The 23,420-nt window shown below is 39.9% G+C and overlaps 1 protein-coding gene across 1 annotated transcript; it reads right to left on the reverse strand.

Moving 5' to 3' along the window:
- Nucleotides 1–1,408: 1,408 nt before the first annotated feature.
- LOC131142432 (adhesion G protein-coupled receptor E5) lies at nt 1,409–23,254 on the reverse strand. Its single transcript, XM_058091673.1, has 17 exons — nt 22,860–23,254; nt 17,104–17,178; nt 14,568–14,717; nt 14,354–14,482; nt 14,083–14,226; nt 13,948–13,988; nt 11,917–12,027; nt 11,682–11,835; nt 11,497–11,616; nt 11,206–11,405; nt 10,952–11,110; nt 9,157–9,351; nt 7,228–7,445; nt 6,985–7,143; nt 4,049–4,217; nt 3,862–3,960; nt 1,409–3,788 (listed from the first exon to the last, which is right to left on the reverse strand). The coding sequence occupies exons 1-17, from the start codon at nt 22,900–22,902 to the stop codon at nt 3,747–3,749; spliced, it is 2,208 nt and encodes a 735-aa protein (XP_057947656.1). The 5' UTR covers nt 22,903–23,254; the 3' UTR covers nt 1,409–3,746.
- Nucleotides 23,255–23,420: the final 166 nt, after the last annotated feature.

Here is a 23,420-nt window from a genome sequence, read left to right on the forward strand (position 1 = left end):
TTTTTTTCCTCTCTTTTGCCCTAAATGTGGCTATTTGTGAGGTAATCATTAACTTTGCAATGCAAACACACAAAGTACTTGCTACTTTTATCATTTTCTCCATTTGGGTGTCTTCTGATTGTATTCTAATGCAGTGATTTTCAACCACTGTGCCGCAGCACACTAGTGTACCTTGAGAAACCGTCAAGTGTGCCGTGAGGAATTATCCAATATCACTTTTTATAATTAACATTTATTAATCATCATTTGCAAATATTATGTCAATAGCCATTATGTCAATAGTATACATGGACCCAAATATTCCAATTGCATTTGGTTTATTTGCTCAAACGGAAAGAATTGAACAGGGATGGAATATTCCTTTAACCAATCCGATTGAGGTATCTTGTACCCGCTGCAACGGAAAAACGTCAGGGTGCGTTCTTCTTCGTGGGGTTTTTCTTCTTCTGTACTTTATTGGCGGTTGGCAAGCAGCTTTCGTGTGCATTAGCGCCATCTGTGGAACAGAATCTAAACCCTTCTATACTTTATTCACAAGTCCACTTTTATTAAAAAAGAAAATATATATCTATATAAAACATGTCCTGAGTTTAATTATAAAATATTAGCAAGATTGAATTAGATCTTTTCCTGTTTAAATTGATCCCGGGTGCGTTCTTTCAGCGCATGCTCAGATATGACGTAACACGCAGATCCAGACGTTCTTCACTTTTAAAAATGGAGGCCAGCAATCGGCACTGGACTAAGCAAAGTTTGTTTTTGATCCAAACTAAATTTCAAGACTGGACAGACGAAAAATTGGCAATACGGAATTATTCCAACAAGTGAAAGAAAAACTTGGCGAAGTCGGTATCACGTGATGTTGATGTTTACGTTTTACTGGGCATGCCCTATTGACTATTCTGTTTGATTTTCACGGCGCATGTAGACAAGAGATTGGAATATTCCTTTCTATGGATACCATTGTTTCCCGAAAGGTCATTCGGAAAGATAAAAACTAGTCATGTAAAAACATGGCTACTGTGGAGTGTCCGTGGTGTAAAGACTGGCAGAGCAATGTAATATTGGTCCGTGTGGCAACACCTACCTTGTTCCTCCGATAGACTTATTGATACACGTGTGAGGTCGTGGTGACATTTTGTAACATTTTCGGTTAGTGGTGTGCCACAAGATTTTTCCAATGTAAAAAAACGTGCCGTGGCTCAAAAAAGGTTGAAAAACACTGTTCTAATGTATATTGTTTATATTTTGTTACATTTATATACTATTCAGATTATTCATTCATAATAATAGTCAGCTGGATAGTAGATAAGTTGTATGACACTGTCAATCAAAACCGAGCATGATTATTTTTTGTAAAGGTCAGTTCTTTACACCCAGAGTGACGAGACTCAGAGATCAGTTGCGGTGATAGAAACTTTAATAAAATATCCGGTGCATATTCTTTCAAGAAAACAGTACCAAAACAACAAAGTAGAAAAATATGTTTATATACTTTCTCTAGTCAATAGTCAAAAATAGTCAAAAATGTTCACGTTCACATTCACCAAACATACAATGAAGCACTTCGAAGAAATGCAGCAAAACTTTGAACTAAAGACAGTAAAAAGACAGCATGACGAGCTTTAAATGTAAACAAACAAACATACAGAAGAAAGATGGCCTAGTCATCTTTTAGTAGGAACACTCATTAGGATTCATTTCTATAAATTACACCAAATTCACATTAAGTCATCCGTTTACAAGAAGGCAAGGTTTTCAAGTCATAAAGAGCATTCAATGAAGCTTGTCTCTCAAAAAGGAAAAAGTGCTATGAAATGATTTAAGGTGGATTGACATGATTTAAGGTGGATTTCGCAGGCTTTTTGTGGCCCCATTTAATTTGAGTGTATGGTTTGATGGTTGGTCTGTGTTCTCCCAAGAGATCTCTTTGGACTACACAAGTCATGACTTGAATGTCCAATAAAAAACATAGTTAATGTTCACTACATGGGATCGGTATAGGATCGGTATTGGACAAATTTTCTGGATCGAACATGAGGGCGGAAAAAAAAACCTAGCAGCGTTGTCACAAGCAGCAGCAGCAGTGGTATTGCATAACTTCGGTCATGTTGTGAGAAATTTCATTTCATCCTTGCAGAGGAACAGAATGCAGTTTGAACCCCTTTAACATCTTTAATTTAAATATACATACAGTATCTATTATCTAGGGATGTTGGGCCCGATATTAGCATAAAAATGCAAACTCGGTATTGGATTTTTGTCCCGATTATGAAAACCGATATTTAAAAAAACATATGTGTTCATTCCGGGGCTGCACGGTGGTCGAGTGGTTAGCGCGCAGACCTCACAGCTAGGAAACCAGGGTTCAATTCCACCCTCGGCCATCTCTGTGTGGAGTTTGTATAGGTATGAATGTGAGTGTGAATGGTTGTTTGTCTATATGTGCCCTGTGATTGGCTGGCTGGCGACCAGTCCAGGGTGTACCCCGCCTCTCGCCCGAAGATAGCTGGGATAGGCTCCAGCACCCCCAGCGACCCTTGTGAGGAAAAGCGGTAGAAAATGAATGAATGAATGAATGAATGTGTTCATTCTGGGGCTGCACGGTGGTCGTGTGGTTAGCGCGCAGACCTCACAGCTACGAAACCAGGGTTCAAGTCCACCCTCGGCCATCTCTGTGTGGAGTTTGCATGTTCTCCCCGTGCATGCGTGGGTTTTCTCCGGGTACTCCGGTTTCCTCCCACATTCCAAAAACATGCTAGGCTAATTGGCGACTCCAAATTGTCCATAGGTATGAATGTGAGTGTGAATGGTTGTTTGTCTATATGTGCCCTGTGATTGGCTGGCAGGCAACCAGTCCAGGGTGTACCCTGCCTCTCGCCCAAAGACAGCTGGGATAGGCTCCAGCACCCCCCAGCGACCCTCGTGTATAAAATGAATGAATTAATGTTATTTTCATGGGCGGCACGGTGGATGAGTGGTTAGCGCGCAGACCCCACAGCTAGGAGACCAGGGTTCAATTCCACCCTCGGCCATCTCTGTGTGAATGAATGTGTTCCTGTGCATGCATCGGTTTTATCCGGGTACTCCGATTTTCTCCCATTCCCAAAACTCCCAAAAAAGCCAATATCGGACATCCCTACTGTTATCATAAAGTAAGCTATCAGATTGGTTTCGCTATGGATATATGTAAGGGTGTAACAGTATAGCGTCCTCACGGTTCAGTACGTACCTCGGTATTTCTTGAGTAGGGGTACAAAATACAAACCATAAACAAAAAGTTTATCGCAATGCTGCACAATCGAATATGAAAAAGTGTTTAAAAATGTGATATTTCTCAAATGCCTGTACTTGTTTTGGTGATATTAACCACTTTGACACCGGGGGCCCACCTTAGCCAGTTCATAAGTTCAATATTACAGTCAATCTTAAATCCTAAATGACCCATAAACGTAAAAGTCGACCCACATTTTAAACCTGTCTGTACATAATAAATAACTCCAAGGGAATACAGCTTATATGTTCCAGAAGAGACAGGAAGTGAACAGAAATTCTTATCTGTCTCCTTTTGGGTTGGTTCTGTACCAATTGTACTAAATGACATGACAAATACTGTCTTAATTGACATGTAACACGAGCTTTCTCATAAGCACCTGAATGCATCGTCAGGATGAGTTGGCTCATTGCTTTAACTGAAGTGGATTCATTCATTTTGAGTCTTTGGGAAGGATAACACAGAGAGACGTTCATATTTGGGATTCTCCGGTGTTCTGCCCACTCCGAGAAGCCTAAATGATAAAAAAAGAAAATTACAGATAGAAGCTAGTATTTGAAGGAGTTGTGATATGATATGAATCTTACTCGTGATTGGCTACTGGATGGATTTGTACTACTGAAGTCAGAGTATCTTTTCTTTCTATTGCATACGCAGGAGAGAAAGTTGTAGTACTCCTCTCTAACCTGCAGAGGGAAGCAGAAAACAATCATAAAGGCAGAATGGAGGTGTATGTGTTGTCTAGATATTGAACCGTGGGCACAGACAGACTACCTGTCTGGATAGAAGGCAGTGCATGATGAAGACCAGGGCTCCCTGCAGGCTGTTCAAGATTGTGAAGATGTATTCTGCCACGGTGCTGCCTTCCCGAAACAGAAACGCTCCAAACACCCACATGAGACCCAGAATGCACATCTGAGCGATGGCTGTCACTGTGAAAGTTCTGCAAAGGAAAAGTTGTTCACTAAATTAATCGGTGGACTTGTTTGGTTTGCTATACCTGTTTCTAATGAAACATGCTCGTAAATCAGGGGTGTCCAAACTTTTTCTAACTGAAAATCTGACTGCCACTTTGATACTTTGCAAAACAACACATGTAGATATGCTAAGAAGAAAAAACTGCTTATCAGCTTTGTAATACAGGTGAAAAAGTGTGTATTAGTATAACTTTTTTTTTCTTTGCTTGTGTTTCTTTGCCCATTTTTGCAACTCTTCTTCCTTCTCTTTGAGCTTTTCCCCTTCAGGGGTCGCCACAGCAAATCAATCCCCTCCATCCAACCATCTTCTACGTCTCTCTCACACTAACTACCCTCATGTCCTCCTTCACTACATCCATAAACCTCCTCTTTGCTCCTCAGCTCTAAAAGCAGCATCCTTCTACCAATATATTCACTATCTCTCCTCTGGACATCAGTCTGGCCTCTCTGACTTTATCTCTAACATGTAATGTCCCTCCGATGTACTCCTTCCTGATCCTATCCATCCTGGTCACTCCCAATATCTCTCCTCTGGACATCAGTCTGGCCTCTCTGACTTTATCTCTAACATGTAATGTCCCTCCGATGTACTCCTTCCTGATCCTATCCATCCTGGTCACTCCCAATATCTCTCCTCTGGACATCAGTCTGGCCTCTCTGACTTTATCTCTAACATGTAATGTCCCTCCGATGTACTCCTTCCTGATCCTATCCATCCTGGTCACTCCCAATATCTCTCCTCTGGACATCAGTCTGGCCTCTCTGACTTTATCTCTAACATGTAATGTCCCTCTGATGTACTCCTTCCTGATCCTATCCATCCTGGTCACTCCCAATATCTCTCCTCTGGACATCAGTCTGGCCTCTCTGACTTTATCTCTAACATGTAATGTCCCTCTGATGTACTCCTTCCTGATCCTATCCATCCTGGTCACTCCCAATATCTCTCCTCTGGACATCAGTCTGGCCTCCCTGACTTTATCTCTAACATGTAATGTCCCTCTGATGTACTCCTTCCTGATCCTATCCATCCTGGTCACTCCCAATATCTCTCCTCTGGACATCAGTCTGGCCTCTCTGACTTTATCTCTAACATGTAATGACCCTCTGATGTACTCGTTCCTGATCCTATCCATCCTGGTCACTCCCAATATCTCTCCTCTGGACATCAGTCTGGCCTCTCTGACTTTATCTCTAACATGTAATGTCCCTCCGATGTACTCCTTCCTGATCCTATCCATCCTGGTCACTCCCAATATCTCTCCTCTGGACATCAGTCTGGCCTCTCTGACTTTATCTCTAACATGTAATGTCCCTCCGATGTACTCCTTCCTGATCCTATCCATCCTGGTCACTCCCAATATCTCTCCTCTGGACATCAGTCTGGCCTCTCTGACTTTATCTCTAACATGTAATGTCCCTCTGATGTACTCCTTCCTGATCCTATCCATCCTGGTCACTCCCAATATCTCTCCTCTGGACATCAGTCTGGCCTCCCTGACTTTATCTCTAACATGTAATGTCCCTCTGATGTACTCCTTCCTGATCCTATCCATCCTGGTCACTCCCAATATCTCTCCTCTGGACATCAGTCTGGCCTCCCTGACTTTATCTCTAACATGTAATGTCCCTCTGATGTACTCCTTCCTGATCCTATCCATCCTGGTCACTCCCAATATCTCTCCTCTGGACATCAGTCTGGCCTCTCTGACTTTATCTCTAACATGTAATGTCCCTCCGATGTACTCCTTCCTGATCCTATCCATCCTGGTCACTCCCAATATCTCTCCTCTGGACATCAGTCTGGCCTCTCTGACTTTATCTCTAACATGTAATGACCCTCTGATGTACTCGTTCCTGATCCTATCCATCCTGGTCACTCCCAATATCTCTCCTCTGGACATCAGTCTGGCCTCTCTGACTTTATCTCTAACATGTAATGTCCCTCTGATGTACTCCTTCCTGATCCTATCCATCCTGGTCACTCCCAATGAGAACCTCAGCATCCTCATCTGTGCTACCTTCAGTTCTGCTTCCTGTCTCTAAACCAAACAACATAGCTGGTCTCACCACAGTTTACCTTTCCTTTCATTTTAGCTCAAATCATCACACATCACACAGGACCTGATCTCCAATCCTGTCTGCAAATCGCCACAAAAAGCTGGCGGGGCTGGACTTTGGACACCCATGTCATGAAACAGTCTGGGATCAATACTTTAATTCGTAACTTGCAGCTCTAACTTGTATAAATCTTAAATAAGAAGCTGGATTGAGAGGTAGGTCGTGTTTGAAGACCAAGTATTTACAGTATAAAATACTAGTTGCAGCGGCACGGCGGTCGAGTGGTTAATGCGCAGACCTCACAGCTAGGAGACCAGGGTTCAATTCCACCCTCGGCCATCTCTGTGTGGAGTTTGCATGTTCTCCCCGTGCATGCGTGGGTTTTCTCCGGGTACTCCGGTTTCCTCCCACATTCCAAAAACATGCTAGGTTAATTAGCGACTCCAAATTGTCCATAGGTATGAATGTGAGTGTGAATGGTTGTTAGTCTATATGTGCCCTGTGATTGGCTGGCGACCAGTCCAGGGAGTACCCTGCCCGAAGACAGCTGGGATAGGCTCCAGCACCCCCGCAACCCTCGTGAGGAAAAAGCGGTGGAAAATGAATAAATGAATGAATGAATACTAGTTGCGTGTTGCAAAAGCAAAGAGAGTACAGTACATGTTCACTGACTTTATGGTGTTGAGTTTGGAGAGGTCCGGGTTGAGGCTAGAAATCTTCTGGGCCAACTTCCAGACCGTGACGATAAAAAAGAAGACGTTGAGGAAGATGATGACGCACACGGGGCCATAGAAGCTCCAGATGAGGCCGTCTTTGAGGGATAGCCAGCAGCTGCAGCGGAAAGATGGGAAAACTGTGCACTAATGGACTCTCAGTCAAACACAAACCTTTTGATCTTTTCTTGCGCACACTTACAGCTTCTCGGTACCATATCCGTCGGGTCTGATGATAGCAGATACAATGACAATCACCAAGGGTGCCCCGTAGCCGAAGAGGAATAAGTAGAGTGGCTTAATGGTGACGTTGAAGACCAGGACCACCATACGGTACAGCTGCACGCCTTCCAGCAGCATCCATGCAAACACTCCCATGAAGAAAATATGGAGCATGGCGGCAATAAACCTGCAGCCACCCTGAAATACAACATAAACACATGACGAGAGGAAGTACCATAGTGAGGGAAGGAATGAAATGACTCTTGCTGTGTTTATACGAGCCTAACTAACATTATACACACAACACTTTGAAGTAAGACTTTGAGGCTTTTTCCATTTTGCCAACAGAATAACCACAATAACACGATGTCAGCAAAAGCTTTGACGTTTCATTTAATAATATGGAATCATCTTAGGGGATTGTTTAAGATGACAATGACCAAAAATGGGAATTGTGTTGAAGTTTTACATACACGTTGGATGTTTTTTGCAACTAGTCCCATTCACAGAGGCCAAAAGAATGCAGTTTTTTTTTTCTTGTTATTGTTTTAATTGTTAGATATTTTTCATTCATTCATTTTCTACCGCTTTTCCTCACGAGGGTCGCAGAGGGTGCTGGAGCCTATCCCAGCTGTCTTCGGGCGTGAGGGGCCAGCCAATCACAGGGCACATATAGCCAAACAACCATTCACACTCACATTCATACCTATGGACAATTTGGAGTCGCTAATTAACCTAGCATGTTTTTTTTGGAATGTGGGAGGAAACCGGAATACCCGGAGAAAACCCACGCATGCACGGAGAGAACATGCAAAATTCACACAGAGATGGCTGAGGTTGGAATCGAACTCGGGTCTCCTCGTTGTGTGGCCTGCGCGCAAACCACTCGTGTTTTGTGCAGCCCTGTCAGATATTATTCATTCATTCATTTTCTACCGCTTTTCCTCACGAGGGTCGCGTGGGTGCTGGAGCCTATCCCAGCTGTCTTCAGCTGTCTATATGTGCCGTGTGATTGGCTGGCGACCAGTCCAGGGTGTACCCCGTCTCTCGTTCAAAGACAGCTGAGATAGGCTCCAGCTCACCCTTAATCCAAATGAGAACAAGCGGTATAGAAAATAGATGGATGGATCCATTTTTAAAGCAATGCGTTTCCAATATTTGCATGGTTTTTTTGTTCAATTTTATTTCTAAAATGTGTCACGGACCACAAATGGCAACTGGGCTGCACTTTGGACACCCGTGGCTGATATGGTATGAATGATTTTGGTATTAAATACATACATCTGGTCTATGTTTGTGTACCATTTCTAATGATCACAAACCAGCCAGCTAATCACAGGGCACATATAGACAAACAACCATTCACACTCACATTCATACCTATGGACAATTTGGAGTCGCTAATTAACCTAGCATGTTTTTTTTTTGGAATGTGGGAGGAAACCGGAATACCCGGAGAAAACCCACGCATGCACGGAGAGAACATGCAAAATTCACACAGAGATGGCTGAGGTTGGAATCGAACTCGGGTCTCCTCGTTGTGTGGCCTGCGCGCAAACCACTTATGTGGTGTGCAGCCCTGTCAGATATTATTCATTCATTCTCTACCGCTTTTCCTCACAAGGGTTGCGGGGGTGCTGGAGCCTATCCCAGCTGTCTTCGGGCGAGAGGCGGGGTACACCCTGGACTGGTCGCCAGCCAATCACAGGGCACATATAGACAAACAACCATTCACACTCACATTCATACCTATGGACAATTTGGAGTCGCCAATTAACCTAGCATGTTTTTTTTGGAATGTGGGAGGAAACCGGAATACCCGGAGAAAACCCACGCATGCACGGGGGGAGAACATGCAAACTCCACACAGAGATGGCTCCCCACTCACCCCTTGCTTATACAAACATACCTCAGGTTTAGTTTGGGAGATGCCCGCCACGAAGATGAGGTCAGCGATGAAGAGGCAGATACATAGATGCAAATGGATGGTGGTCCGTGTCCCTTGTATGGAGCGGCAAAACTTGAACGTCAGGATGCAAACACTCAGACACAGCAAGGAGATGATGAGGCCGATCTTTGTTATGCACTGGAGTGCAAAGTTTGGCTAGAGGAGAAAATATATTGACTGAGTGAAAACGGTTGCATGTGTGTTGTTTTCATTGGCACTTTTGTCTTGATTTGCGGTTTGTGTTTATTTGGGTCAAGCTTCTAAATATGATTGTGTGACTTCTGAGGGAATTCTAAAAGCTCCACTATAATCCCCAGCTACTACAACCACTAACCACATCGATATAATCGAATTATTATGGGAAAGACACTTTATTACAGATCTTCCCCGAAAAAATGTATAATTGTGATTCAGTGAAAAGTAGTATTTTTATAGTTTTTATTAAATGGAATAGATTCCCACTTAGCTCATTCAATCCCAGACATTTTTCAAAAGCCGTCCATCTGGATATCGGACATTTTTCATTATATTCACTGGTTTTTCAAGTCACACAGAATATGGTGTTCTTAGGCAACATAGACATGGTATATACCAAAAGAAAGTTTATAGACTCATCTTTCAACAGAAAGAACATTTCTACCTTTTCTGTTTTTTAGTAATCAGCAGGAGAACATAGGTAAGTCGGTTCTCAACAAAAAAGGGAGGAAAAAAGGCTTTTAGTGAAAAGATACATTTCAAGCATAACTTTCTAAAATGTCTAAAAAACGATGTCAAAACCTCAAACAACACGAAAAATGGTTTTACATGAAAATAACAATTCATTCATTCATTTTCTACCGCTTTTCCCTCTTTGTCTTTGGGCGAAAGGCGGGGTACACCCTGGACTGGTGGCCAGCCAATCACAGGGCACATATAGACAAACAACCATTCACACTCACATTCATACCTATGGACAATTTGGAGTCGCCAATTAACCTAGCATGTTTTTGGAATGTGGGAGGAAACCGGAGTACCCGGAGAAAACCCACGCATGCACGGGGAGAACATGCAAACTCCACACAGAGATGGCCGAGGGTGGAATTGAACCCTGGTTCCTAACTGTGAGGTCTGCGCGCTAACTAACTCGACCGCCGTGCCACCCAAAATAACAATTAAAAAAAAATATATATATATATATATATATATATATATATATATATATATATATATATATATATATATATATATATTGTATAAATATATTGTGTAAATTTGTTAAGATAGCTAGGAGACCAGGGTTCAATTCCACCCTCCCCACACATCTCTGTGTGGAGTTTGCATGTTCTCCCCGTGCATGCGTGGGTTTTCTCCGGGTACTCCGGTTTCCTCCCACATTCCAAAAACATGCTAGGTTAATTGGCGACTCCAAATTGTCCATAGGTATGAATGTGAGTGTGAATGGTTGTTTGTCTATATGTGCCCTGTGATTGGCTAGCGACCAGTCCAGGGTGTACCCCGCCTCTCACCCAAAGACAGCTGGGATAGGCTCCAGCACCAGAAAATGAATGAATGAATGAATTTGTTAAGATAATACAGCAGTGAGGGGGGGTTTAAGCCTCACATAGAAAAAACTGAATATGATGACTCATGGTTAAGGTGAAAATGATACAAATTGAGTCAATTTGGAACTGATATTTTTTGGGGGGGTACCGTATTTTAGCTGAAAAAACACAAGTAGGTGTTTGTATCTGAATTGTGTGTTATTATTTTTTCTTACCTCCACGGGGTAGAGAGCCATCAGCACAGCAAAGCTGCTGAGATGTTCACATCGGCACACTGTGTGTGTGGCATTGGAGTGTTGCCGATGACAACCATCTGCGGACCAGGCATCTCCATCATTCCAGTATGCGCAGACGAAGCTCGCCTCAGAGTTCTCCTAAATCGCATCATCACAACAATCACAAAAGTATTACTATGGAGTTCGGGTTAAAGTTTTGTGGTTTTGTTTTAGATGTTTAGAACACCACAAACCTGGAGATGTCTTAGTGTGATTACAACCGGGTGGCTCAGGTTCTGAGTGGATGGGTTGGATACTACGACCGACACAACTCGGGAGAAGATTTGGAAAGTCGGTTCAGCGTCGTCTTTTTCGAAACCCTGGAGCTGGTCAAAGGATCGGTTCACAGAACGCTCCAGGTTCTTGTAGCTCAACAAGGCAGCCATAGCAAAGCCTAGAAGATGACACAATCAGACATGAGATGATTATTCAAAATCCTGGTATTATCCTATTCAGGGTCAAGGTTGAGCTGGTGCAAAGTTTACCAGGATAACTTCCTGTTCCTGCTGCTGTCGTCCAGTCAGTATCGAGTGTTGCGTTTTCAGTCTTCAGAAGAACCAGTCCACTGGGTGGAGATCTTCCTCTGTGGACTGTAATCTCCACATCTACTCAAACAAAGCCACATTCTGTTACACCAAGTCTTCATCCAGTTGGAGAAACTGTGTATTACCTGTCTCAGTGGAACCCATCCTGGTCAGGTTGCCTTTCAGCTGTGGGCCAATGAGTCTGATGGATTTCTCCATCGTGCTGAGCAGCCCGTACATGTCTTCACTGGTGTCCGTGTCCACTGATGATAAGACGCTCTCGGATGCTGTGAGGAGTTTCTGTCCATGTTGAAGCACACGGGATGAGATGTTTTTGCGACCACAGCGTGCCTACATGTGTTCTTTGTTTGCTTTCCTGACCTCCAGTAGCGCATCTCCATCAGCATTGCCTTCGCCGCTGGTACTCGGGTGATACAGAGCCATACAGCTGTTTCTCATTATGGACAAAAGATCTGCCAAGCCTGCGTTATACTGAGAGGAGACACAATAATAATAACAATGTTCAGGTTTCAAAATACTTAAGGCTATACATAAAAACATCAGGGGGTCCTGTGTGGAAATAAAGAAAATTGCCCCTGTTTAAATATTCCATTGAACCTAATTAACCATGCATGTTGTATGGATTTATTGTTTTCAAATATGTATTATCACGTTTCCATCCAATGGCATGGTATGGTTTAAAACAGGGGTCTCAAACTCAATTTACTTGGGGGCCACTGGAGCTAGGGTCTGGGTGAGACTGGGCCGCATCAGGTTTTCAAAAAAAAAAAAAAACGCATTTATTAAAAACAGAAAAATATACAAACTTTTTCAGTGCTTTGGTTCCGATTTTCTACAATAAAAACGCTGATAAAACATTCCACTGTTCTCAAATATCTTAATTTTTATTTTTCTGCACTAAATAAGATGAAAAATAAATAAACAAATCAAGAATAAAGAAAATCAATCAATCAGTAATAAATAAATATAATAATAATAAAACGGCAAATAATAAAAACTTAAGAAAGCACATATAGTTGGTGGGTAGACAAATTATTTTTTTCAGATTAAAATGAACAAAGCATTATTAGAGCCCTGTAGACATGACAAAACACGACTATAGTCACATTTATACTCTTTTTATTTACAACATATTGCGCAACTGCAGGGTCTTGAGACACATGCTAACTCGCAAACTAGAGAGCTAGCGACCTAAACGGTAGCCTTCAAGTTATTTCCTTTAAACTTAAATAGCCAAAAAATTACCACTTCCACACGGATAGGGAGGATAACTATTAACAGTTATTTAACTTTTAACATGAACATTAATCAAACGTAATAATTTTTTCTGGGTACATGATACCATACAGCATCCATATCAAACTTGCACGGGCCGCACTGACATTAAACTTTCATATCAAGGCGGGGGCCTCAAACTAGTGTCCTGTGGGCCACATTTGGCCCGCGGGCCGCGTGTTTGAGACCACTGGTTTAAAACATTGGCACTTTTCTAGGTCGTGATTTTGTTTTTCGATTTGTTTATTTAGTTTTAGTTAGCGTAATCGGCAATGAATTCGACAAGCAGAACATGGTAAGATACACCCGTGATTGGTACTTCTAGAAAAGACAAAAAGATAATAATAATAATAATAATAATAATAATAATAATAATAATAATAATAATAATAATAATAATAATAATAATAATAATAATAATAATAATAATAATTAATAATAATAATAATTAATAATTAATAATTAATAATTAATAATTAATAATTAATAATTAATAATTAATAATTAATAATTAATAATTAATAATTAATAATTAATAATTAATAATTAATAATTAATAATTAATAATTAATAATTAATAATTAATAATCAATAATCGATAATTAATAATTAATAATAACTATTATTGTTATTATTACTTATAGAAAAGACAAAAAGATAATAATAATAATAATAATAATAACTAATAACTATATAATAATAACTACTATAATAATAATAATAATAATAATAATAATAATAATAATAATAATAATAATAATAATGATAATTTTATTTTTGTTATTATTATCTTTGTGTCTTTTCTAGAAGTACCAAGCATTATAATAATAATAATAATTATTATTATTATTATTATATTTTATATTTTATATTTTATATTTTATATTTTATATTTTATATTTTATATTTTATATTTTATATTTTATATTTTATATTTTATATTTTATATTTTATATTTTATATTTTATATTTTATATTTTATATTGTTTTTTATAATATTATTATAAAAATAATAATTTAATTTTATTGTTTTTTGAAACTAGGACGGTCAGGGCAAGCACGGAGTGAATGGGGCAAAGAGTTCCAAAAAGATGTAAAAATGCAACCAAATTTTACCGGTGGCAAACTCCCAGCTTCAAATGTTTCACAATCCAATTCTGGAAATGAAAAAAAAGTGAAATAACAAATTATTTGTTTTACGCTCCAGCACAGATAAAAAACAAACCGAAATCAGGAAATGCAAACACTGACCAGAGCATGGAGTCCTTGCATTGCCATAATTGCTGTATCCTTTTGCACACTTGCACCAGTAACTCCCATCTGTGTTTTTGCACGCTCCTTTACTTCCACAGATGTCTTCTTTTTGCATCTCAGCTTCCTTGCATTCATCGATATCTAAAAGGATGAAAAACATATACCGTTACTGGCATGTATTAAAAGATATACAATCAATCTAATATGACAATTTTATCATTTAAAAGTCATACAATTGTCAAGCTTACATAAGTAACCTAGTAATCACCTTTGCAATGTCCATTAGTGCTGGTGTTTGTGTACCCATCCTGACAGGTGCACTTGAAGCTGCCAATCAGGTTCACACAATCGGCCATGTGACCACAGACCCCCATGTTGGTGAGACACTCGTTTTCATCTAATGAACGAATACAAGGAAACAAATTGAGAGAGATGAGATGGACGGAGAAATGCGCCACTCGTCGCCAATCGTCGCCACTCACCTATGCACTCTCCGTCGATTCCAGTGACGTTAATGTGTCCGTTAATGTCAGTGAAGCCAGGCTGGCACTGACAGTAATAACTGCCTTTGGTGTTGAAGCACCGCATGTGGTCCCCGCATGGTACCACAGGTTCACTGCACTCATCCATGTCTGGATTTGGATGAGAGTGGAGTTATTTTGTACGTTAGGGTTCTTTTGGGAGAAATTGTATATAATGTATCATAATGGTAAAATTAAATTAAATTAATTAAAATCAAATCAATTTAGGGCAAACTCACTCGATAGCAGATGAATGCTCACGAAATGAAGTGCATTCCCGCACACTTTTAGTTTCAGTTACATTTTTTTTTTCAGTTTTAAAGCTACACATTTAAGTTTAACAATGCATATTTGTTAAATAATAATAATAATAATAATAATAATAATAATAATAATAATACATTGTATTTGTATAGCGCTTTTCAAAATACTCAAAGACACTTTACAGAAAAATGTACTTGAATAAAAACAAGTAAACAGAGTAAAAGATACGTTAAAATACAACATTATACACAGTTAAAACATGAGTTAAACTGAGTATATCCACTATCCATCCATTCATTTTCTATGCCACTTATCCTCACAAGGGTCGCAGAGGTATGCTGAAGCCAATCCCAGCTGTCTTTCGGATTTAGGCGGGATACACCCCGGACTGGTCGCCAGCCAATCACAGGGCACATATAGACAAACAACCATTCACACTCACATTCATACCTATGGACAATTTGGAGTCTCCAATTAACCTAGCATGTTTTTGGAATGTGGGAGGAAACCGGAATACCCGGAGAAAACCCATGCAAACTCCATACAGAGATGCCCAGCGGAGAATCGAGCCGAGGTCTTGTATCTCAACTAAATTAAGTTAACTGAGTTAGTTACATTTTATGACATTTAATCTATTATTACATTGAAAGAGGAAGTTGAGCTTCCCTTGTATTCAATGAGCAATCGACCACTTTCATGGAAGTCTGAGTGACCACAAAGGAAAAAAAAACTGCTGTGCAACACCAGAAATGAAACTTATTACAACATATAGAAAGTGAAGCACGTCTACGTCCTGTCTGCTCAACACAATACAATCTGGACAAAATGACAATAAATTGACAATAATGATACAAGAAGTGAACATACTTCACAAAATCAGCTTGTTGTGAATAGACTCACGTCCAAAGCAGTATTTTTTTTTTAGTTTTAGTTATTTATCTACAACCCTTCTTCTTCTCACACTTGAGAAGTTATTTTATAAACCCTCCCAACAGGGTTCATAAATGGAATGCTTTTGTAGTTAGAGCATAGAAAACTGATGACATTCTAAATAGGATTTTTAAACATTATTAGAAACCTGCAGACACAAAATAACACCCCTATAGTTCCCTTTACACTACATTGCACACCTCTAATGCTGCAGGGACTCGAAACAGCTAACCATTTAGTGTGTATTGGCTACGCGTTGGGCGGCACGGCGGACAAGTGGTTAGCACGCAGACCTCACAGCTAGGAGACCAGGGTTCAATTCCACCCTCGGCCATCTCTGTGTGGAGTTTGCATGTTCTCCGCGTGCATGTGTGGGTTTTCTCCGGGTACTCCGGTTTCCTCCCACATTCCAAAAACATGCTAGGTTAATTAGCAACTCCAAATTGTCCATAGGTATGAATGTGAGTGTGAATGGTTGTTTGTCTATATGTGCCCTGTGATTGGCTGGCGACCAGTCCAGGGCGCCTCTCGCCCAAAGACAGCTGGGATAGGCTCCAGCAACCCCCGCAACCCTTATGAGGAAAAAGCGGTAGAAAATGAATGAATAAATTATGAAGTATGAAGTATTAAAAAGTAGTATTAAAAGAATGAAGTATTAATAGACAAAAGTTGTAATCTTCTGACAAAGAGTTGTAATTTTACGAGAATAACTTATATATATTATATAATATTATAAGGAAAATGAAGCCGTTTTTGGTAGCATAACATGACAGTTATATAACTATAACGTTCTGGCTTTTTGAAGTGAAACTATTATGAGAAACAAACAAAGGCATTTTGGGAAAAATGGGCTGGGGGGAAAAGTTGTAATACAATCGTAATAAAGTCAAAATATCATGGTAATAAATTAATTGAATGAATTAATAAAAATTAATTAATTAATTAATTACTTAATAAATGGAATATTTTTGTAGTTGGAGCATAGAAAACTGACGACATTCTAAGTAGGATTTTTAAACATTATTAGAGTCCTGCATACACAAAATAACACCCCTATAGTTCCCTTTACACTGCCATTATTCATTGTTTACACTACATTGCACACCTCTAATGCTGCAGGGACTCAAGACAGCCACTAGCTTGTGAGCTAACCATTTAGCAAGTATTGGCTACGCGTTGATAAGCCCAGCTGGGCCAACCATACATTTGGCCCAGTACTCCATGAAGTCTAACTCCAAGGTGTTCTACTAGAGTACAATGAAAATAGAAAACCATTAAAAAGCGACACCATCAAGATTATTACCAACACATTCGTCTCCTTCCATGCTGAAGCCTCTGTCGCACGCAGGCATGCAGCTCCCCAGCGTGCTCAGTGCAGCTGCAAGGGAAAAAATGAAAATTATCATTAAAAAAAAAAAATTACTTCCAAAGATACAACGTTATGATCATTTTGTGGTTACTTCAAGTTGGTGTCAAAAGAAGCAGAGCACACCAAGAGATCTTCCTTCCTCTTCTCAAATCATGTCGGTCAGATTAAACTGACCTGTGTTGTTTTATTATTTCCTGCATGTCATCATGCAATCGGCCCGCATTCCTGACTGCACATTTTCCAAGAACAAATACTGTATGTACAGTTGTCCCTCATCCCTTTATCCAAAATATACAGCATTAATAAATAAAACATGCTGTTTAATTATTGAATACAGCCTACTATCAGTCAAAAGAATATGCATATTTTAGCAAATGTTATGTTTTTTGCCCATATTAAGCATTCAAGCATAAGCATAAAATATCCAAAGTGCGGCTGATGTGCCGTTTATGGGCCGTGGGTGTTTTTTTATGGCCCTCTGGCACATTTAAAAAATATAATTTAACAAGACAACGAACAAAAAACAGCAAAAATCTGCAAAAAAAAAAAACAGAAAAAATCTGCAGTATTTCTTACAAGAACGAAGTATTAATAGACAGAAGTTGTAATCTTATGACAAAGAGTTGTAATTTTACGAGAATAACAATATTATTATGTAATATTATGAGGAAAATGAAGCCGTTTTTGGTAGCATAACATGACAGTTATATAACTACAAAGTTCTGGCTTTTTGAAGTGAAACTATTATGAGAAACAAACAAAGGGAATACATTTTGGGAAAAATAGACTGGGGGAAAAAGTTGTAATAAAGTCAAAATATCATGGTAATAAATTAATACCGTTCTGAAAAGAAAATTTACTGAGATTATTTCAGAAGAAAGTTAAAATATTTAGCAAATGTTTTCAAAATGAGGCAAAAAAGACTGAAGCTAAGATGTAGTATTTGAACACCCCTGGGCTAAATGAACTACAACACAAATATAAGGCATTCAAATAAATATGAAAATATTATTCATTCATTCATGTTCTACTGCTTTTTCCTCACGGGGGGGGCTGCTTTTCCTCGGGCGAGAGGCGGGGTACATACACCCTGGACTGGTCGCCAGCCAATCACAGGGCACATATAGACAAACAACCATTCACACTCACATTCATACCTATGGACAATTTGGAGTTGCCAATTAACCTAGCAGAGAAAACCCACACATGCACGGGGAGAACATGCAAACTCCACACAGAGATGGCCGAGGGTGGAATTGAACCCTGGTCTACACGCTAACCACTCCTCCACTGTGCCGCCTGAAAATATTATTATTAAAAATATTATTCTATGTCATGTAAATTCACAAAATCAAAGTGGGGACTGGAACTAATTAACAGTGATAAACGAGGGATTACCGTCCTGATAATAACGGTGTGCTTAAGGCATATAATATTCAGTTATAACCACAAAAGGTCAGATTGTCTCAAGAGACTGTCAGGCACAAATGTGGTATTTTTTTTTTTTTTTTTTGTACAACGACAGGAAGTGGAGATGGGTAATGTCTCGTTGTTCTCCACGTGACTGACTGTTGTGTAAGGACTCGCATATGTAACGTCCTGTTCCTCTTTCAGTCTCTGTCGATATTCAAGTTAGTTTCACTCCTGTTTCCACCATGATGTAAATATGATGTGAAATATACTTTTCATAAATAGAGAGAAGAGACCGAATGGCGTAATGGCTGAGTTGAAAATTAAGATTCATCGCTCATGTTGTTTTGTGTTATTTAGTACACTTGCAACCATGACAACATGTCCCACCCCCTCAAACACACAAGATTAGCCACAGCACAACAAGCATGTCAGACAGAATAATTTAGTCACACTCTCCGGAATTGTCCCACTAGCTCCACAATCGGACGCCTGTTTTGTGGCAGGAGTGCACCAGCGAACATAAAACCAGTAGTAATTTGACAGTAAGTGTGTGAAACTGCATGACCGCCTCCGAGTCTGACTAAAAACCACAAGGCCTGAAAGCAGACAAAGAGTAACTTTGTGTTGTGTGTGCAGATGACGTTCGTCGATGTATGGATGACATGAACTAGATTTCTTTTTCTGTCTGCATGCGGTCATTCAAAAAATATTAATAGTTCACGACCCGTAAACCGCTGACCTCTGTCCCACTGACCCATGACTGCGTGAATCATAGTCATGCTCCGAAAACATCATTTCACTATGATACAAAGATCACGCGGCACGTTAAATTTCTAAGACACATGCATATCACACAGCACCTGTTGCTCCTCTTTAAAAAATGCTTCTTTTCATTACATTACCTCAAATATTTAAAAAAAGATTAAAAACTATAAAAAAATATCTATATACACAAATTGCTTCTTCTATTGTTTGCTGCAATGCACAAACCGCTTCAACTGAGAACCAAAGTGAAAGAATTAATAATAACTCAATTTTACGAAAATGCAAGCTGATTTTAAATTAGAATTTAGTAGCCGTTCACACAATAAATTACTTTAAAGTAAACAAAAAAGCAATACTGTTTCTTTTATATCAGACAGTTTGTGATCATTAGAAATGGTACACATACATAAACCAGACGTATGTATTTAATAGCAAAATCATTCATACCATCAGGTGTCCAAAGTGCAGCGCAGGTGCCATTTGTGGTCCGTGACATGTTTTAGAAATAAAATTGGACAAAAAAACCTTGCAAATATTGGAAACGCATTGCTTTCCTTTTCTATACCGCTTGTTCTCATTTGGATTAAGGGTATGCTGGAGCCTATCCCAGCTGTCTTCAGGCGAGAGGCGGGGTACACCCTGGACTGGTGGCCAGCCAATCACAGGGCACATATAGACAAACAACCATTCACACTCACATTCATACCTATGGACAATTTGGAGTCGCTAATTAACCTAGCATGTTTTTGGAATGTGGGAGGAAACCGGAGTAACCGGAGAAAACCCGGGGAGAACATGCAAACTCCACACAGAGATGGCCGAGGATGGAATCGAACTCGGGTCTCCTAGCTGTGTGGGCTGCGCACTAACCACTCGACGGCCGTGCAGCCTAAATTTGATATTTTTCTGGCAAAAAAAATCCGTATGTGAAATCTCACCAGGATTTTTTCGAATGGTGACCTCAAAATTGACCTCGCCTCAAAATTTAAGCGTTAAAAATTAAACAAATATAATGTTTTTTTTATTCATGTTACAGTCTTTTGTAACTTTGTTTGTGTCATTTCCAGCTAAAAGATAACTACAGTCAATTAAAACAAACAATATAAGTCACAATGTCACCAGGGTGTGAATACCTTTGGATGTATGGATGTATGGATGTATGGATATATATCACGTAGTATATCACGCTTGCACAATTGAGGGAGAAATGTCTGAGGAGTCTTAAGCCTGTCATGGTAACCACATGGAAACTCTGCCTATAAAAGAGCTTTTTAAGGCAGAAATGTGTATATTAAGCATAGCATTTGAGTGTGTGTTGGGTGGACTGGCTCCAACTGCTTGTTGGAAAAACAAGATAATGGAATAGGAAAACATCTTCCTGTTTCTGTTATGTTTGCTATTGCTAAGCTACACCAGGAAACTATTTATTTATTTACTTTTACAAACTTTGGCTGGTTTTTTTTTTTTGTAGAAAACACACCTCATTCATTTTAAGTGTATACATGTACAAATACATGATAATATAGTAAACAGTTGTTATGTCTATGCTTCATTGATAATGTTAAATCTGAGATTTTGCACTTTGTGTGGCGGTCCTTGAAAGCACCATAGTTGCTTGGAGAGACAAAGATGAAACTGATATATAAATTCTAAACCGTGACACTGATTCCATCTGTTCTTCAATCGTCTTACATTATCATTCATTAGTGGTAGAGTACAATGTGAGTACAAACAACCATTCACACTCAAATTCATACTTATGGACAATGTGAAGTCGCCAATTAACCTAGCATGTTTTTGGAATGTGGGAGGAAACCGGAGTACCCGGAGAAAACCCACGCATGCACGGGGAGAACATGCAAACTCCACACAGAGATGGCCGAGGTTGAAATTGAACTCGGGTCTCCTAGCTGTGAGGCCTGCGTGCTAACCACTTTTCTACACTACTTGTCATAATTAGGGTTACGGGTAAGCTGGAGTCTATCCCAGCTGACATACATAGAGTCAATCAATCCAACATGCATGTGCGGAAACTAGAGTACTCATAAAAATACAGTATTTTAACGCCACACAGATATGTCTTGATTATGAATTTAAAGCCTGTAATGCTGACATGCCAATCACTATTCCATTATAAGTACCGATATTTTGTCACCATGGTAATTTGTCACACCATGATACACTCGTATGTAAAAAAAAAAAAAAACATAACACTGTTTATACATATATGATGTCATATGACACCATTAAAACTGTTAAAATGTTTGGTTTAACATAGCTAAGTGTAGCTAATGAGATCCAATAAAAATACTATAATTGTGTACTGTAGTGTAGTTTGAGTTTATTATCATAATATTGTTGGAAGTACCTCTGGGTATGATACAGTGCAGACACCTCAGCAAATCAAAATACTTGAGGTATTGTTTTCTTTGTAAATGTACAACCTCACACGTAATTTCATTATGTAATATTATGCCATATTTAACATGTATTTTATTTAAAAAATACATATTATTATATTTTTCTCCGGGTACTCCGGTTTCCTCCCACATTCCAAAAACATGCTAGGTTAATTGGCGACTCCAAATTGTCCATAGGTATGAATGTGAGTGTGAATGGTTGTTTGTCTATATGTGCCCTGTGATTGGCTGGCGACCAGTCCAGGGTGTACCCCGCCTCTCGCCCAAAGACAGCTGGGATAGGCTCCAGCATACCCCCGCGACCCTCGTGAGGAAAAAGCGGTAAAAAATGAATGAATGAATGAATATTATACCATATTTAACATGTATTTTATTAAAAAATACATGTTATTATATTTTTCTCCAGGTACTCCGGTTTCCTCCCACATTCCAAAAACATGCTAGGTTAATTGGTGACTCCAAATTGTCCATAGGTATGAATGTGAGTGTGAATGGTTGTTTGTCTATATGTGCCCTGTGATTGGCTGGCGACCAGTCCAGGGTGTACCCCGCCTCTCGCCTCGAAGACAGCTGGGATAGGCTCCAGCACCCCCCTGTGATATTATATTTTTCTCCGGGTACTCCGGTTTCCTCCCACATTCCAAAAACATGCTAGGTTAATTGGCAACTCCAAATTGTCCATAGGTATGAATGTGAGTGTGAATGGTTGTTTGTCTATATGTGCCCTGTGATTGGCTGGCCACCAGTCCAGGGTGTACCCCGCCTCTCGCCCGAAGACAGCTGGGATAGGCTCCAGCATACTCCCGCGACCCTCGTGAGGAAAAAGCAGTAGAATGAATATTATTATATATAAAAATATGACAGCATATGTCATGTGACACAGGTCGCTATGGTACAGCAGCACCGTGACGTGAACGCTCACAGTTATTAGTCTATATACAGTTGTATATGTTAGTGGTCATGTGATTCAGAATTGAGACATTTCTGCTGCTTCCTTCCTCATTATTGTAAGGTGTGAAACAGATAAGAATTGTCCCTATTGAGTTTTCTCACACAGGCACAAAACAGTATGAATTATGATGAATGACTTACCAAGAAAAAGTAGAAGATGATTTTGATTGCCCATGTCCGTCATCCAGTAAAGCTGGCAACTTTGCGGTAAGAAACAATTCAAGTCCGCTGGAATGTGAGGTCCTTAGCATCCACAAAGGCGACACGACACAAAGAGAAAGTCTAGGCTACTAGTGTGTGTATGAATGTGTGCGTCTGTATGGGTGTGTGTGTGTGAACCACCACCACCACCAGCTTTTTCCCTCTCAATCGGAACACGCCTCCCCCTACACTCCCTCTCTCACCCTTCACACGGTCTTCCCCTTTTGTCACTCTTTCTGCTTTCTCTCCACCTTTTTTCCACCAGAGTGTATTTCTCACACTGGTGTTGGTATCACATTGCCTGCCTCTGTCCGCCCCTGCACACACACACACACACACACACACACATTGGTCAGGGTGCTCTATTTCAGGATTTTCCTCTCTCTCTCATGGGACACACACACACAATCACACACACACACACAGAAGGCGGAGAGCTGAGAACGAAGAGGATGATGACTCACGCTCAGTCTAAACAGCTGCTTCTCGACTTGCCAGGAA

Source organism: Doryrhamphus excisus, chromosome 1 (assembly GCF_030265055.1).
Source record: "Doryrhamphus excisus isolate RoL2022-K1 chromosome 1, RoL_Dexc_1.0, whole genome shotgun sequence".
Classification (NCBI taxonomy): domain Eukaryota; kingdom Metazoa; phylum Chordata; class Actinopteri; order Syngnathiformes; family Syngnathidae; genus Doryrhamphus; species Doryrhamphus excisus.

What these genes read in the sequence shown, in the direction of transcription:
- LOC131142432 (XM_058091673.1), bottom strand. Translation starts at nt 22,902, where the DNA reads ATGACGGACATGGGCAATCAAAATCATCTTCTACTTTTTCTTG. An exon ending in AATCGACGGAGAGTGCATAG is followed by an intron (nt 14,483 to 14,567) that starts GTGAGTGGCGAC and finishes TTCGTTCATTAG; the next exon opens with ATGAAAACGAGTGTCTCACC. An exon ending in CATCCAGTAGCCAATCACGA is followed by an intron (nt 3,789 to 3,861) that starts GTAAGATTCATA and finishes TTTATCATTTAG; the next exon opens with GCTTCTCGGAGTGGGCAGAA.